The 18,651-nt window shown below is 46.6% G+C and overlaps 1 protein-coding gene across 1 annotated transcript in view; it reads right to left on the reverse strand.

Annotated features, from left to right (window-relative positions):
• Positions 1-18,651, reverse strand: part of LOC120978625 (protein shisa-9-like) — a 1,109,246-nt gene that overhangs the window by 243,538 nt on the left and 847,057 nt on the right. Inside the window, exon 3 of the mRNA XM_040406879.1 lies at positions 15,968-16,117. Within this exon, the coding sequence (XP_040262813.1) occupies positions 15,968-16,117 (150 nt within the window). The remainder of the gene's footprint in view (positions 1-15,967; positions 16,118-18,651) is intronic.

The following is an 18,651-nucleotide window of genomic DNA, read 5'->3' on the forward strand; positions in this document are numbered from 1 at the left end:
CCTCCTGTGCACTGCGAGCTCTGCCTGCTTCTCCTCCTTCTACCCCCATCTGCTGCTCTGTCTCTCCCTCTGAACTCCCCTCCTCTTCCTCTCTTGTGGGCACCCACATGACATCCATCGACACGTCATCATAGTAACCTTCACCACCACTGACATTAGAGATCTCGGAGTAGGCAGCAACAGCGGGGACTTCCATCCTTGGGCTGATCTGGGTACTGTCGTCAGACCACTGGGTGGCGGCCGTTGCAACCTCCTCTTCCTCATCCGATCCAAGAATGGCTGAGCATCAGTAAAGTCTGGGAATGGATGGGAAAATAATTCCTCTGACACGAGTGAAGGGGCTATGGTGGGGGTGGTGTCTTTGGGGGTGCACACAGCAGAGAGTGAGGAGTTTGCTGATACATAGGATGAGGAGGGTGCAGAAGAGGAAGGCTGAGTGAGCCACTCAACCAACTCTGGTGTGTCCTTTGACGTAATCGCATGCACCTTCTCCAACTTCCCACTTATGCTCTGGCCTGGTGCACCTGCCCGACCCCTACCACCCCTGCGGAATAGCCTGCCTCTTCCTCTGCCTGTCATTTTCAAAATGACCCTGTGACAAAGTCCCTATAGAAGAGCAGTGTTTGTGGAAGCAGGTATATCGCAGGCCTCAATCAATATTTGGTGGAAGCCGGTATATCAATCCCCTCTATCAGTATTTTGTGGAAACAGGTATATAGAACCCCTTAATGAGCATTTGCTAGAAGCTGGTAAATCAAACCCCTTATTCAATATTTGCTGGAAGCTGGTGTATCGCAGGCCTCAATCAATATTTGGTGGAAGCCGGTATATCAATCCCCTATATCAGTATTTTGTGGAAACAGGTATATAGAACCCCTTAATGAGTATTTTCTGCAAGCTGATATATCAAACCCCTTAATCAATATTTGGTAGAAGCTGGTGTATCGCAGGCCTCAATCTATATTTGGTGGAAGCTGGTGTATCACACCCCTCAATCAATATTTTGTGGAAGCTGGTGTATCACACCCCTCAATCAGTATTTTGTGGAAGCAGGTATATCGCACCCCTTAATCAGTTTTTTTGGGGGTAACAGGTATATCACACCAGTTGCAATTAGTTATTCGAATAGCGTTTGTCCCTCTATCTAGCTGCGGTATCTCAGCAGAACCGAACACAACTGCTGCACAATACAAATGTACTATAATATACTTTCTACGTTAGAAGGTATATTATAGGTATATAACACCCCTCAATCAGTTTTTTTTGGGGGGAAACAGGTATATCACACCAGTTAAAATTAGTTATTCCAATAGCGTTTGTCCCTCCTATCTAACTGCTGTATCGCAGCAGAACCGCACACAACTGCTGCACAATACAAATGCTCTATAATATACTTTGTATGTTAGAAAGTATAAGTATATCGCACCCCTCTGTATGTCACACCTATCACAAAGCACACCTATAAAGGACTTTTGTGGCCCTATTAGCTAGCGTTTGGTGTCCCTAACAGTCTGTCCCTGCTCCACACAGCAACCTCTCCCTACACTGGCAAAAAACAGAATGTAAAATGGCTGCCAGATCGGGTTTATTTATAGGGTAGGGGGTGTGTCCATGTGCTAAAACATCTTAATTTGCTGTCCTGTCCCACCTGATAAATGTGTCATTGCTCAAAGTTCTGCACAATGCAAAAGAATATGGCACCGGCGGACATCGCCATATGTTCTTTTTCGGCGAACCGCGAATGAGCAAAGTTCGCAGCGAAATGACCACCGGGTGAGCCGCAAGGCCATCTCTAGATCTAGATAGATTGGAGGCTTGGGCACATAAGTGGCAGATGAGGTTTAACACTGACAAATGTAAGGTTATGCACATGGGAGGGAATAATGCGAATCACCCGTACATACTAAATGGTAAAACACTGGGTAACACTGACATGGAATAGGACCTAGGAATTTTTGTGAACAAAGCTGTAGAAACCAGTGTCAGGCAGCTGCTGCCAAAGCCAATAAGGTAATGGGTTGCATCAAAAGGGGCATAGATGATGAGTAAATCCCGCGCCTGCGACATCCCTTTTAGTATTCGGCGCAGGCTCAGTGAGTGAAGGACGCGCTCCTGCTGCTGGCTTCCTTCCTTCGGCGCAGGCGCAGTGAGGAAGCCGGCAGCAGGAGCGAGTCCTTCACTGACTGCACCTGCGCCAAATACTAAACGGGACGGTGCAAGCGTGGGTTATACGGGACACTGAGGAGAACTCGAAAGTCAATCAACTGGAACTGGGCCTGCCAAAGGGTGCGTAATCAATAAATTCCAGCAGCTGTGTCTTTGCAATATAAATTTATTCCAGAGATGTCCTACAACCAGGACGTGTTTCGGCAAACATGCCTTCATCAACAAGTACATCTTAATGAACATACAGAGTATATACAGTCCTGAACAAAAGTTTAAGACCACTTGAAAAATGGCAAAAAATCATATTTAGCATGGCTGGATCTTAACAAGGTTCCAAGTAGAGCTTCAACATGCAACAAGAAGAAATAGGAGTGAGACAAAACATTTTTTGAGCATTCAATTTAATGAAAACAACGAATAAACTAAAACAGGCTGTTTTTCAGCTGATCAAAAGTTTAGGACCACACCTCCAAAAAAAAACTAAACCCCCCCAAAACAGAAATCCAACTTCCAAACATGAACTCAGTAATGAGTAGCTCCGCCGTTATTGTTTATCACTTCAAAAATTAATTTCGGCATGCTTGATGCAAGTGTTTCCATGAGGTGAGTGGGAACATTTCTCCAAGTGGTGGAACAGTTGTCCATTTTTGTAAACTTCCCTTGCCATCCATCCCCAAAGGTTCTCAATTGGATTTAGATCAGGGGAACATGCAGAATGGGCCAAAAGAGTGATGTTATTCTCCTGGAAGAAGTCTCTTGTCCTGCGGGCATTGTGTACTGTAGCGTTGTCCTGTTGAAAAACCCAGTCGTTACCACACAGACGAGGGCCCTCAGTCATGAGGAATGCTATCTGCAACATCTGGACATAGCCAGCAGCCGTTTGACGCCCCTGCACTTCATGAACCTCCATTGTTCCACTGAAGGAAAAAGCACCCCAGACCATTATGGCGCCCCCTCCACTGTGGCGCATAGAAAACATCTCAGGTTGGATCTGCTTGTCATGCCAGTAACATTGGAAACCATCAGGACCATCAAGGTTAAATTTTTTCTCATCAGAGAATAAAACTTTCTTCCACCTTTCAATGTCCCATGTTTGGTGCTCTCTTGCAAAGTCCAAACGAGCAGTTCTGTGGCGTTCAAGGAGACGTGGTCTTTGAAGACGTTTTTTGTTTTTGAAGTCCTTCAGTCTCAGATGCCGTCTGATGGTTATGGGGCTGCAGTCAGCACCAGTAAGGGCCTTAATTTGGGTCGAGGATCGTCCAGTGTCTTGACGAACAGCCAATTGGATCCTCCGGCTCAGTGCTGATGAAATTTTTTTGGGTCTTCCACTGGACTTTTTTGTTCCATAACCCTCAGGATCATTTAAGAATTTATGAAATTCCAAATGACTGTCTTACTGCGTCCCACCTCAGCAGCGATGGCGCGCTGTGAGAGACCCTGCTTAGGCTACTTTCACACTTGCGTTGTTCTTTTCCGGCATAGAGTTCCGTCACAGGGGCTCTATACCGGAAAAGAACTGATCAGGTATGTCCCCATGCATTCTGAATGGAGAGTAATCCGTTCAGTTTGCATCAGTATGTCTTCAGTTCAGTCGTTTTGACTGATCAGGCAAAAGAGAAAACCGTAGCATGCTACGGTTTTATCTCCGGCTAAAAAAACTGAAGACTTGCCTGAATGCCGGATCAGGCATTTTTTCCCATAGGAATGTATTAGTGCCGGATCCGGCATTCAGAATACCGGAATGCCGGATCCGTCCTTCCGGTATGCGCATGCGCAGACTGAAAAAAAGGTGAAAAAATAAATGCCGGATCCGTTTTTGCCGGATGACACCGGAAAGACGGATCCGGCATTTCAATGCATTTTTTCGACTGATCAGGCATTTTTAAGACTGATCAGGATCCTGATCAGTCTTACTAATGCCATCAGTTAGCATACATTTTGCCTGATCCGGCAGGCAGTTCCGGCGACGGAACTGCTTGCCGGATCTCTCTGCCGCAAGTGTGAAAGTAGCCTTATGCAGTTCAACAACCCGACCAAAAGGGAGAGTTTTTTTGCATTTGCCATCACAACGTGTGACTACCTGACAGAAAATGACAATGAATCCACATCTTTGCACAGATTTGGCCTTTTAATGGCATGTGGTCCTAAACTTTTGATCAGCTGAAAAACAGCCTGTTTCAGTTTATTCGTTGTTTTCATTAAATTGAATGCTCAAAAAATGTTTTGTCTCACTCTCATTTCTTCTTGTTGCATGTTGAAGCTCTACTTGGAACCTTGTTAAGATCCAGCCATGCTAAATATGATTTTTTGCCATTTTTCAAGTGGTCTTAAACTTTTGATCAGGACTGTATATGTATATATATATATATATATATATATATATATATATATATGAAAATGTACCGCCTACAAGGACGTCAAATCACCTCAGATTGAGGGTGGAACAATCGAGATGGTATTCAATTCAATTCAATAAAGAGGAATGGTCAAGAATTACTCCTGATCTGCAACAACAGGTTGAAGTTATTGCTGCCAAAGGAGGTTCAACCAGTTATTAAATCCAAGGGTTCACATACTTTTTCCATACACATGACAGCTGCCCCAACACACCCAGCTCTGCTACATCCATACACAGTGTACTGGGGCAGCTGTCATGTGTATGGAGGTTCACATACTTTTTCCACCTACACTGTAAATGTTTACATGATGTGTTCAATAAAAACATGGTAACATTTAATTATTTGTGTGTTATTAGTTTAAGCAGACTGTGATTGTCTATTGTTGTGACTTTGATGAAGATCAGACAGGGCCGGCACCACCCATAAGCAGAGTAGGCCACCGCATACAGCCCCATACTTGTGATCCATCTGACATCTCCTTGACACCTTCTGTTGCCAGCTGGATGGCCACAGCATGCGAGTGCAAGCTTGTTCAATCACTTCAGGCAGAGCGAGCAGCACACAGCTATGAGACCCTGGTGTGTTTAAATCTCATTTAGCCTGTCTTTCAGAATAGTTTCTCCTGGGATTTGAACTCATGACCTTTCACATCAGAGGCAAGGCATTTACCCACACAGCTATGAAAGCTGTATTGCCAATAACTTAAAAAATAATAATAAATAAATAAATAATAAAAAAAAAATATATATATATATATATATATATATATATATATAAGACTTCTACTGTAGGTAACAGAGCTGGGTGTGTTGGGGCAGCTGTCATGTGTATGGCTGTACACTAGGTATCAAACCTAGTGTACATCCATACACATGACAGCTACGCCAACACACCCAGCTCTGCTACATCCATACACAGTGTACTGGGGCAGCTGTCATGTGTATGGATGTATACTAGGTATCAAAGTTATCTACAGTAGAAGTCTTATATTTTTTTTTTAAGCAACTGGCTATACTGCTCTCATAGCTGTGTGGTTAAATGCTTTGCCTCTTATGTGAAAGGTTGTGAGTTTGAATCCCAGAAGGAACTTTTCTGAAAGTGTTATTTTTTTTTAAATACCGGACTGTTACTTTACTTTTTTTTTTAAAGTAACTGGATATACTGCTCTCATAGCTGTATGGTTAAATGCCTTGCCTCTTATGTGAAAGGTCGTGAGTTTGAATCCCAGGAGAAACTTTTCTGAAAGTGTTTTGTTTTTCTTTTAAATACCGGACTGTTTCTTTACTGCCACAGGGAGGGGGGGGCTATTGGCGCCATGATACTGGCACATGGAGGAGGGAGGAGAGAGGCACTTGATACTGGCACATTAGGGGGCAGGGGGAGAGGATGGTACTATGATATTAGCACATGGGGGGGGCAAGAAATGGACATGAATCATGAGGTGCAGAAATATGAAATGATGGGGGGGGGCAAGAAATGAACATGAATCATGAGGGGAAGAAATATGAAATGATGGGGGGGGGGGGGCAAGAAATAGACATGAATCATGAGGGGGAGAAATGTGAAATGATTCGCTTGCGTTGACAAAAATCCTTGCACCGGCCCTGACTTCGGGCGCGAAATCCCGCGAGACCAGTGACCTTCAGAGGTGGGTCTCGCGGGATCACGCGCCGAAGACACATGATCTTGGCAAGAGCCAAGGCAATGTGGACCTGGAGCACAGCGAGGAGCAGAACCTGTTGAGCACACCTGGCAACCACACTCTGAGAACCTGCACTAGGGTGTCAGAGGCTGCAGGACAGTGACTGGCAGCAGGGTGGCACACACTTGTGTACAGGGGTCAGGGCACACCTGCTGCTTGACTAGGGGCCATAGATTCTGACTGGCACAGGGTGCCCAGCAGTGGCACATGGAGCCTAATAGGTGGCACAGACTGTCTAAAGGGCTATGAATGGTACAGGGTGCAGGACAGTGCCAGACTGGCAGAGGGCACAAGGCAGCATACTGTTTTATGTTGCCCTGGTGGCACAGGATTTCAGACAGTGGCTGAATGGCGCCTGGCAGTGAATAGGTGGCACTGCTCGTGTTGTGTGTGCCAACCTGCTGAACAGCGCAGAGTGATTGGCATCACTGGGATGGTACTAGGTGGCAGACAATGGCTGGATATTATATATACATGACTAGGGATGAGCGAACCCGAACTGTATATGAATTTTGGGGTGTCCGTGACACGGACCCGAACCCGAACATTTTCGTAAAAGTCCGGGTTCGGGTTCGGTGTTTGGCGCTTTCTTGGCGCTTTTTGAAAGGCTGCAAAGCAGCCAATCAACAAGTGTCATACTACTTGCCCCAAGAGGCCATCACAGCCTTGCCTACTATTGGCATGGCTGTGATTGGCCAGTGCAGCATGTGACCCAGCCTCTATATAAGCTTGGGTCACGTAGCGCTGCACGTCACTCTGCTGATTCAAGCATAGGGAGAGGTTGCAGCTGCGACGTTAGGGCGAGATTAGGCAGATTAACTCCTCCAAAAGACTTCATTCTGTGATCAATCTGCAGCTGTGGATCATTGAAGTGCTAATATCGACTTGCTCACTTTTTTGAGGCTGCCCAGAGCGTTTTTAGATCACTTTTTTCTGCGGTGATCGGCGGCCATTTTGTGGCTTGTGGTGCGCCAGCACAAGCTATCACCAAGTGTATTTAACCATCAATAGTGTGGTTATTTTGTGCTATATCCTACATCAGCTGCAGGCTGAGCCTGTGTCACCGAAGTGCATTTAACCATCAACAGTCTGGTTATTTTTTGGCCATATACTACATCAGCTGCAGGCTGAGCCTGTGTCACCGAAGTGCATTTAACCATCAATAGTGTGGTTATTTTTTGGCCATATACTACATCAGGGGCAAGTTGAGCCTGTCACCCAGCGCCTAAAAAATAGACCTGACATTTCTATTCAACCAAATTTGTACTGTTTTAGCTGGTCAAGTTATTTGTAGTGACCGTAAAAGCACACTTTTTGTTCTGGGTTGAAAAACTATTCCCAAATTTGCCATTCTCAAAATAACTAGTTTCTGCTTTATGAGGCCTACTTGAAATCTATCCCAAAAAGGATATCTTACATTGAAGGTGCTGATAGTGTCATTCAGAAAAACCTAAGACACACGCTACCGTGCAGATAGAAGTCTAATTCTGTGATTAAACCTATACCTGTCACACAGCGCAAAAAAAAAACAGGCCTCACATTTCTACTCAACCAAATCTGTACTGTTTTAGCTGGTCAAGTTATTTGTAGTGACCGTAAAAGCACACTTTTTGTTCTGGGTTGAAAAACTATTCCCAAATTTGCCATTCTCAAAATAACTAGTTTCTGCTATATGAGGCCTACTTGAAATCTATCCCAAAAAGGATATCTTACATTGAAGGTGCTGATAGTGTCATTCAGAAAAACCTAAGACACACGCTACCGTGCAGATAGAAGTCTAATTCTGTGATTAAACCTATACCTGTCACACAGCGCAAAAAAAAAACAGGCCTCACATTTCTATTCAACCAAATCTGTACTGTTTTAGCTGGTCAAGTTATTTGTAGTGACCGTAAAAGCACACTTTTTGTTCTGGGTTGAAAAACTATTCCCAAATTTGCCATTCTCAAAATTGTGGTAAACGGGAACAATGAGGAAAACATCTAAAAAGGGACGCTGACGTGGACATGGTCGTGGTGGTGTTAGTGGACCCTCTGGTGCTGGGAGAGGACGTGGCTGTTCTGCCACAGCCACACGTCCTAGTGAACCAACTACCTCAGGTCCCAGTAGCCAGCAGAATTTACAGCGATATTTGGTGGGGCCCAATGCCGTTCTAAGGATGGTAAGGCCTGAGCAGGTACAGGCATTAGTCAATTGGGTGGCCGACAGTGGATCCAGCACGTTCACATTATCTCCCACCCAGTCTTCTGCAGAAAGCGCACAGATGGCGCATGAAAACCAAGCCCATCGGTCTGTCACATCACCCCCATGCATATCAGGGAAACTGTCTGAGCCTCAAGTTATGCAGCAGTCTCTTATGCTGTTTGAAGACTCTGCTGCCAGAGTTTCCCAAGGGCATCCACCTAGCCCTTCCCCAGGGGTGGAAAAGATAGAATGCACTAACGCACAACCACTTATTTTTCCTGATGATGAGGACATGGGAATACCACCTCAGCACGTCTCTGATGATGACGAAACACAGGTGCCAACTGCTGCGTCTTTCTGCAGTGTGCAGACTGAACAGGAGGTCAGGGATCAAGACTGGGTGGAAGACGATGCAGGGGACGATGAGGTCCTAGACCCCACATGGAATGAAGGTTGTGCCACTGACTTTCACAGTTCGGAGGAAGAGGCAGTGGTGAGACCGAGCCAACAGCGTAGCAAAAGAGGGAGCAGTGGGCAAAATCAGAACACCCGCCGCCAAGAGACTCCGCCTGCTACTGACCGCCGCCATCTGGGACCGAGCACCCCAAAGGCAGCTTCAAGGAGTTCCCTAGCATGGCACTTCTTCAAACAATGTGCTGACGACAAGACCCGAGTGGTTTGCACGCTGTGCCATCAGAGCCTAAAGCGAGGCATTAACGTTCTGAACCTTAGCACAACCTGCATGACCAGGCACCTGCATGCAAAGCATGAACTGCAGTGGAGTAAACACCTTAAAAACAAGGAAGTCACTCAGGCTCCCCCTGCTACCTCTTCTGCTGCTGCCGCCTCGGCCTCTTCTGCTGCTGCCGCCGCCTCGGCCTCTTCCTCTGCCTCTGGAGGAACGTTGGCACCTGCCGCCCAGCAAACATGGGATGTACCACCAACACCACCACCTGCGTCACCAAGCATCTCAACAATGTCACACGGCAGCGTTCAGCTCTCCATCTCACAAACATTTGAGAGAAAGCGTAAATTCCCACCTAGCCACCCTCGATCCCTGGCCCTGAATGCCAGCATTTCTAAACTACTGGCCTATGAAATGCTGTCATTTAGGCTGGTGGACACACACAGCTTCAAACAGCTCATGTCGCTTGCTGTCCCACAGTATGTTGTTCCCAGCCGCCACTACTTCTCCAAGAGAGCCGTGCCTTCCCTGCACAACCAAGTGTCCGATAAAATCAAGTGTGCACTGCGCAACGCCATCTGTGGCAAGGTCCTCCTAACCACAGATACGTGGACCAGTAAGCACGGCCAGGGACGCTATATCTCCCTAACTGCACACTGGGTAAATGTAGTGGCGGCTGGGCCCCAGGCGGAGAGCTGTTTGGTGCACGTCCTTCCGCCGCCAAGGATCGCAGGGCAACATTCTTTGCCTCCTGTCTCCTCCTCCTCCTACTCAGCTTCCTCCTCCTCTTCTTCCACCTGCTCATCCAGTCAGCCACACACCTTCACCACCAACTTCAGCCCAGCCCGGGGTAAACGTCAGCAGGCCGTTCTGAAACTCATATGTTTGGGGGACAGGCCCCACACCGCACAGGAGTTGTGGCGGGGTATAGAACAACAGACCGACGAGTGGTTGCTGCCGGTGAGCCTCAAGCCCGGCCTGGTGGTGTGCGATAATGGGCGAAATCTCGTTGCAGCTCTGGGACTAGCCGGTTTGACGCACATCCCTTGCCTGGCGCATGTGCTGAATTTGGTGGTGCAGAAGTTCATTCGCAACTACCCCGACATGTCAGAGCTGCTGCATAAAGTGCGTGCCGTCTGTTCGCGCTTCCGGCGTTCACACCCTGCCGCTGCTCGCCTGTCTGCGCTACAGCGTAACTTCGGCCTTCCCGCTCACCGCCTCATATGCGACGTGCCCACCAGGTGGAACTCCACCTTGCATATGCTGGACAGACTGTGCGAGCAGCAGCAGGCCATAGTGGAGTTTCAGCTGCAGCACGCACGGGTCAGTCGCACTGCGGATCAGCCCCACTTCACCACCAATGACTGGGCCTCCATGCGAGACCTGTGTGCCCTGTTGCGCTGTTTCGAGTACTCCACCAACATGGCCAGTGGCAATGACGCCGTTATCAGCGTTACAATACCACTTCTATGTCTCCTTGAGAAAATACTTCGGGCGATGATGGAAGAGGAGGTGGCCCAGGAGGAAGAGGAGGAAGAGGGGTCATTTTTAGCACTTTCAGGCCAGTCTCTTCAAAGTGACTCAGAGGGAGGTTTTTTGCAACACCAGAGGCCAGGTACAAATGTGGCCAGACAGGGCCCACTACTGGAGGATGAGGAGGACGAGGATGAGGAGGAGGTGGAGGAGGATGAGGATGAAGCATGTTCACAGCGGGGTGGCACCCAAAGCAGTTCGGGCCCATCACTGGTGCGTGGCTGGGGGGAAACACAGGACGATGACGATACGCCTCCCACAGAGGACAGCTTGTCCTTACCTCTGGGCAGTCTGGCACACATGAGCGACTACATGCTGCAGTGCCTGCGCAACGACAGCAGAGTTGCCCACATTTTAACGTGTGCGGACTACTGGGTTGCCACCCTGCTGGATCCCCGGTACAAAGACAATGTGCCCACCTTACTTCCTACACTGGAGCGTGATAGGAAGATGCGCGAGTACAAGCGCACGTTGGTAGACGCGCTACTGAGAGCATTCCCAAATGTCACAGGGGAACCAGTGGAAGCCCAAGGCGAAGGCAGAGGAGGAGCAAGAGGTCGCCAACGCAGCTGTGTCACTGCCATCTCCTCTGAGGGCAGGGTTAGCATGGCAGAGATGTGGAAAAGTTTTGTCACCACGCCACAGCTAACTGCACCACCACCTGATACGGAACGTGTTAGCAGGAGGCAACATTTCACTAACATGGTGGAACAGTACCTGTGCACACCCCTCCACGTACTGACTGATGGTTCGGCCCCATTCAACTTCTGGGTCTTCAAATTGTCCACGTGGCCAGAGCTAGCCTTTTATGCCTTGGAGGTGCTGGCCTGCCCAGCAGCCAGCGTTTTGTCTAAACGTGTATTCAGCACGGCAGGGGGCGTCATTACAGACAAACGCAGCCGCCTGTCTACAGCCAATGTGGACAAGCTGACGTTCATAAAAATGAACCAGGCATGGATCCCACAGGACCTGTCCATCCCTTGTGCAGATTAGATATTAACTACCTCCCCTTAACAATATATTATTCTACTCCAGCGCACTTCCTCATTCCATACTATTTTTATTTTCATTTTACCATTATATTGCGGGGCAACCAAAAGTTGAATGAACCTCTCCTCTGCCTGGGTGCCGGGGCCTAAATGTGTGACAGTGGCCTGTTCCAGTGGTGGGTGACGTGAAGCCTGATTCTCTGCTATGACATGAAGACTGATTCTGCGCTGACATAAGGCCAGATTCTCTGTTACGGGACCTCTCTCCTCTGTCTGGGTGCCGGGGCCTAAATATGTGACAGTGGCCTGTTCCAGTGGTGGGTGACGTGAAGCCTGATTCTCTGCTATGACATGAAGACAGATTCTGTGCTGACATAAGGCCAGATTCTCTGTTACGGGACCTCTCTCCTCTGCCTGGGTGCCTGGGCCTAAATATGTGACAGTGGCCTGTTCCAGTGGTGGGTGACGTGAAGCCTGATTCTCTGCTATGACATGAAGACTGATTCTGCGCTGACATAAGGCCAGATTCTCTGTTACGGGACCTCTCTCCTCTGTCTGAGTCCCGGGGCCTAAATATGTGACAGTGGCCTGTTCCAGTGGTGGGTGACGTGAAGCCTGATTCTCTGCTATGACATGAAGACTGATTCTGCGCTGACATAAGGCCAGATTCTCTGTTACGGGACCTCTCTCCTCTGTCTGGGTGCCGGGGCCTAAATATGTGACAGTGGCCTGTTCCAGTGGTGGGTGACGTAAAGCCTGATTCTCTGCTATGACATGAAGACAGATTCTGTGCTGACATAAGGCCAGATTCTCTGTTACGGGACCTCTCTCCTCTGCCTGGGTGCCTGGGCCTAAATATGTGACAGTGGCCTGTTCCAGTGGTGGGTGACGTGAAGCCTGATTCTCTGCTATGACATGAAGACAGATTCTGTGCTGACATAAGGCCAGATTCTCTGTTACGGGACCTCTCTCCTCTGCCTGGGCGCCTGGGCCTAAATATGTGACAGTGGCCTGTTCCAGTGGTGGGTGACGTGAAGCCTGATTCTCTGCTATGACATGAAGACTGATTCTGCGCTGACATAAGGCCAGATTCTCTGTTACGGGACCTCTCTCCTCTGTCTGGGTGCCGGGGCCTAAATATGTGACAGTGGCCTGTTCCAGTGGTGGGTGACGTAAAGCCTGATTCTCTGCTATGACATGAAGACAGATTCTGTGCTGACATAAGGCCAGATTCTCTGTTACGGGACCTCTCTCCTCTGCCTGGGTACCTGGGCCTAAATATGTGACAGTGGCCTGTTCCAGTGGTGGGTGACGTGAAGCCTGATTCTCTGCTTTGACATGAAGACAGATTCTGTGCTGACATAAGGCCAGATTCTCTGTTACGGGACCTCTCTCCTCTGCCTGGGCGCCTGGGCCTAAATATGTGACAGTGGCCTGTTCCAGTGGTGGGTGACGTGAAGCCTGATTCTCTGCTATGACATGAAGACTGATTCTGCGCTGACATAATGCCAGATTCTCTGTTACGGTACCTCTCTCCTCTGCCTGGGTGCCTGGGCCTAAATATGTGACAGTGGCCTGTTCCAGTGGTGGGTGACGTGAAGCCTGATTCTCTGCTATGACATGAAGACTGATTCTGCGCTGACATAAGGCCAGATTCTCTGTTATGGGACCTCTCTCCTCTGTCTGGGTGCCGGGGCCTAAATATGTGACAGTGGCCTGTTCCAGTGGTGGGTGACGTGAAGCCTGATTCTCTGCTATGACATGAAGACAGATTCTGTGCTGACATAAGGCCAGATTCTCTGTTACGGGACCTCTGTCCTCTGCCTGGGTGCCTGGGCCTAAATATGTGACAGTGGCCTGTTCCAGTGGTGGGTGATGTGAAGCCTGATTCTCTGCTATGACATGAAGACTGATTCTGCGCTGACATAAGGCCAGATTCTCTGTTACGGGACCTCTCTCCTCTGCCTGGGTGCCTGGGCCTAAATATGTGACAGTGGCCTTTTCCAGTGGTGGGTGACGTGAAGCCTGATTCTCTGCTATGACATGAAGACTGATTCTGCGCTGACATAAGGCCAGATTCTCTGTTACGGGACCTCTCTCCTCTGTCTGGGTGCCGGGGCCTAATTATGTGACAGTGGCCTGTTCCAGTGGTGGGTGACGTGAAGCCTGATTCTCTGCTATGACATGAAGACTGATTCTGCGCTGACATGAAGCCAGATTCTCTGCTATGGCATGAAGAGACTGATTCTCTGCTGACATGAAGCCAGATTCTTTGCTATGGCATGAAGAGACTGATTCTCTGCTGATGTGAAGCCAGATTCTCTGCTATGGGACCTCTGTCCAATTGATATTGGTTCATTTTTATTTTTTTAATTTTTATTTGAATTCATTTCCCTATCCACATTTGTTTGCAGGGGATTTACCTACATGTTGCTGCCTTTTGCAGCCCTCTAGCTCTTTCCTGGGCTGTTTTACAGCCTTTTTAGTACCCAAATGTTCGGGTCCCCATTGACTTCAATGGGGTTCGGGTTCGGGACGAAGTTCGGGTCGGGTTCGGATCCCGAACCCGAACATTTCCGGGAAGTTCGGCCGAACTTCTCGAACCCGAACATCCAGGTGTTCGCTCAACTCTATACATGACCATAGTCAGACTGGCACAGGGTACGCGACCATAGTCAGACTGGCACAGGGTACATGACCATAGACTGGCACAGGGTACACGACCATAGTTAAATGTTGCATGCAATAGGTGGCTGAAAAAGGGGCGGGTAAAGGGGTGTGGTCAATGGGCAGAGTCAATGGGGTGGCAAAATTAGCTTTTGCCTAGGGTGGCAAAAATCCTTGCACCAGCCCTGAGATCAGATCACATTTTATGACATATTTGTGCAGAAATCCATATCATTCCAAAGGGTTCACATACTTTTTATTGCAACTGTATATACATACTCTGTATGTTCATTAAGATGCACTTGTTGATGAAGGCATGTTTGCCGAAACGCGTCCTGGTTGTAGGACATGTCTGGAATAAATTTATATCTCAAAGAAAAAGCTGCTGGGATTTATTGATTACTAATTGATTGTGGAGATTCCTCCTTCTTCCGTGCAGCGTGTACTGAGTAAGTGCTGACCAGCTTTACCATTTACCAAAGGGTGCGTAGACCGAGCCTCTAGGTGCTGAAGCAAAGCCCTAATAGCACCTAGAGGCTCATTAGCATACTTTAAAAGCTCATTAGCATACTTTATTTTAAGAGAACGGCGGCAGGCATGGAGTTATCAAGCATACTGTTATGTACTGCTGACATTAACACATCGCTAATGTCAGTCAGCTACATAACGTTATTTCTCATGACAGAAACCCTTTAATTGCAGAATTCTGTCATTCATTTTTATGGGGAATTTTTTTTTTTTTATTGAAAATGTATAAAAAATTACAAATTGTCTCCAGAAATACATAGCACACCTCTCAGCACTGAGAGCTTCTGTACATTAAGCAGTATGGGCTGTATTAAACACATAATTCTGCTATTAATTTCTATAGGGATTTTTTTTATACTTTTAAACATAATTTATTAAAAACTAGAAATCCAATCAACTCCAAAAACACATAGCACACCTCTCAGCAACGAGAACTCCAAAACATAGTGTGAATGGAGTCTGTATGCTAAGTGGTTTGGGCTTCATTAAAGGGGTTGTCCCACAAAAAATATTCTACAGTTTTCAAACCAGCACCTGGATCTGAATACATTTGTAATTGTATATAATTAAAAATTTTGCATAGCAACTGTGGTATTCAATAAAATGTATCTGTATAGCGCCACCTGCTGTTTTTTTCTTATTTCTTTATCCTGCTCACTGAGAAGGCTGCACATGTTTAGTTTCATCCTTTAACTGACTCCTGAGCTGTGATAGGGAGAGCAAAGACACACCCCCTTAGCTGCAGCGGAAAATACACTCCCCTTGAGCTGTCAACTTGATATAAAGTAGAGCAATGAATGTGGAGATCTCTGGATCCATGTGAGGTACAGGGCTGGTTGTAACTTTGTTAGAAAGAGGCTGCCCTGTACTATATGAGGTCTGATTTTCATTATTTACATTATTCATGGGCAGAAAACTGGAGAATAAATGAATAAAAATTTAAAAATATGTGGAATAACAATAAAGTATTCATGCACTATAAAAAGTATATCTTTTCATTTATAAATTCATAAAATTAATAACCTTTTACACAAATCATAATACCCCTTTGACAATAATTATAATACAAACTTTAATTTGTATAAAAACTTACCTATTTCTGCTAGAGACTTACCAGAAATATTTACTGAAGCATAATTAGAGAGTTCCTGATCTTGTAAAGGGAAGCCAGAAATCAACCGTGCTCTGCTGTTTTGAACTACTGTCATACCACTTTGGGTACCCAATGGAGAGGTCAAGCCCATGTTGTCGAAATTTGAGTGATCTATTGGAATGAGACATTCATTCTAATATTAAAATATATGTACACACATTATTTTAACACAGTATAATTTATATAGGTTTCTTGAATGCTTTAACTAATAAGCCATGAGTAGAGTTGAGCTGACACCTGGATGTTCAGGTTCGACGAGTTCGGCCGAACTTCAAAAAAAAAGTTCGAGTTTGGGACCCGAACTTGACCCCAAACCCGAACCCCATTAAAGTCAATGGGGACTGGGAACTTTTGAGCACTAAAATGGCTGTAAAAATGTAATGGAAAGGGCTAGAGGGCTCAAAATGGCAGCAAAATGTGGTTAAGAGCATGGCAAGTGCTCTGCAAACAAATGTGGATAGGGAAATGACTTCAAATAACATAAAATACATAAAAATAAAAAATAATAATCTTGATCTTGGAGGACGAGGTCCATATGGAGTAGGAGGTTGAGGAGGCGGTGGATGTGGCGGTGTAGGTGGAAGCGGTAGTGGTGGAGGAGGAGGTAGCCTACACTGCTTTTTGGTTTTATTTTTATTTATTTTATTTATTTTTGTTTAAATTAGGGTACACCCCAAAACATTGGGAAATATAATCTGTTATAACCCCCTCCAGCCTTGCTAAACAAACATTCAGACAATACACTGGCTGCAGGGCAGGCCAGCACCTCCAAGGCGTAAAGGGCAAGCTCAGGCCATGTGCCCAATTTGGAGACCCAGAAGTTGAAGGGGGCAGACCCATCAGTCAGTACGTGTAGGCGTGTGTACACATACTGCCCCACCATGTCGCACGTCCCTGTGATGTTCACGATCCAATTGGATATCTTCTCTGTCAACTTTCGATATTCTTTTCTGCGCCTACCATGTTGATCACGGTTAGTGGCGAATCAGGGTTCCATGCCGGAGAGGGAGCGTGAGAAAGGAATATTACATCCAAGGGAGGTCAATGGATGAAATTCCATGTGATCGAGTGGAAATGTGGGACAAAGTATTGAAGTAGAAGCTTCTAAGTTAAAGAGGGGGCGTGTGGCAATTACCCACTCCCAACTCGGGGAGGTAGTGATGATAAATAACAATACAGGACTCTTAAGATGCCCTGTTATTGGAATGATTATTAAAAAATTATAGGGAATGTCAGTGGGGTATTTTGAATTTGGAAAGCTGCCGCTTTTTTTTACTCTAGATAACTTCTGCCTGATCGCACGTCCCCGTGACGTCCACGATCCATTTAGATATCTTCTCTATCAACTTGTGATGTTCTTTTCTGCGCCTACCATGTTGATCACGGTTATCGGCGAATCAGGGTTCCACACGGAGAGGGTGCGTGAGAAAGAGATACCACATCCAAGGGAGGACAATGGATGAAATAAAATTTGGATCAAGCAGAAAAGTGAGACAAATTATTGAAGCCGAAGCTCACAAGTAAAGGAGGTGGCACGCGTCAATTAAAGAAGAATTTTTGAAATTCAATTCCCTGTCACCTATGCAGAGCAGGGGTTTGTATACGGCAAAATTGTTAAAATGTCACCTGACAATGTAACAGACGATTTTTAGAAATTTATGTCTCTGTCACCTATGTATAGCAGGGGTTTAATCAGAGCAAAAATGGTCCAACGTCACCCAAGAATGTAACAGACAAATTAGTGAAATGTTTTTACCTGTCTACTAGGTATAGCAGGGGTATATCACAGCCAAAAATTGGTGAATTTCACCCGAAAATGTAACAGACAAATTAGTAAAATGTTTTTACCTATCTACTAGGTAGAGAAGGGGTACATCACACCCAAAAATTGGTGAATTTCACCTGAGAATGTAACAGACAAATTAGTGAATTTATTTTACCTGTCTACCGGTTTTTGGTTTTAATATTTTTATATATTTTTTTAATTAGGGTACTCTTCAAAAGAGTGGGAAATATGCAAAATACAACAATGAGCAATTGCGCTGTAGTATAACAATGGCTGGGTAAGGCCGGTATACATGTCTATTGTGCACAAGGTACGGACAAGTCCTGTGGGATCCATGTCTGGTTCATTTTAATGAACCTGAGCTTGTCCATGTTGGCTGTGGACAGGCGGCTGCGCTTGTCTGTGATAACACCCCCTGCCGTGCTAAACACACGTTCAGACAATACACTGGCTAGCACGTCCAAGGCGTAAAGGGGAAGCTCAGGCCATGTGCCCAATTTGGAGACCCAGAAGTTGAAGGGGACAGACCCATCATTCAGTACGTGTAGGTGTGTGCACACATACTGCTCCACCATGTTGCTGAAATACTGCCTCCTGCTAAGACGTTTCATATCAGCTGATGGTGCTGGTTGTTGTGGCGTGCTGACAAAGCTTTTCCACATTTTGGCCATGCTAACCCTGCCTTCTTAGGTGCTGGTGGTGCCCCAGCTGCGTTGGCAACCTCTTCCTCCTCCTCTGCCTTCGCCTTGTGCTTCCACTGTGGCCCCGCTGTCAGGTGGGAATGCCACCAGCAGCGCGTCTACCAGCGTGCGCTTGTACTCGCGCATCCAACGATCACGCTCCAGTGACGGAATTAAGG

Source organism: Bufo bufo, chromosome 9 (assembly GCF_905171765.1).
Source record: "Bufo bufo chromosome 9, aBufBuf1.1, whole genome shotgun sequence".
NCBI classification, from domain to species: Eukaryota; Metazoa; Chordata; class Amphibia; order Anura; family Bufonidae; genus Bufo; species Bufo bufo.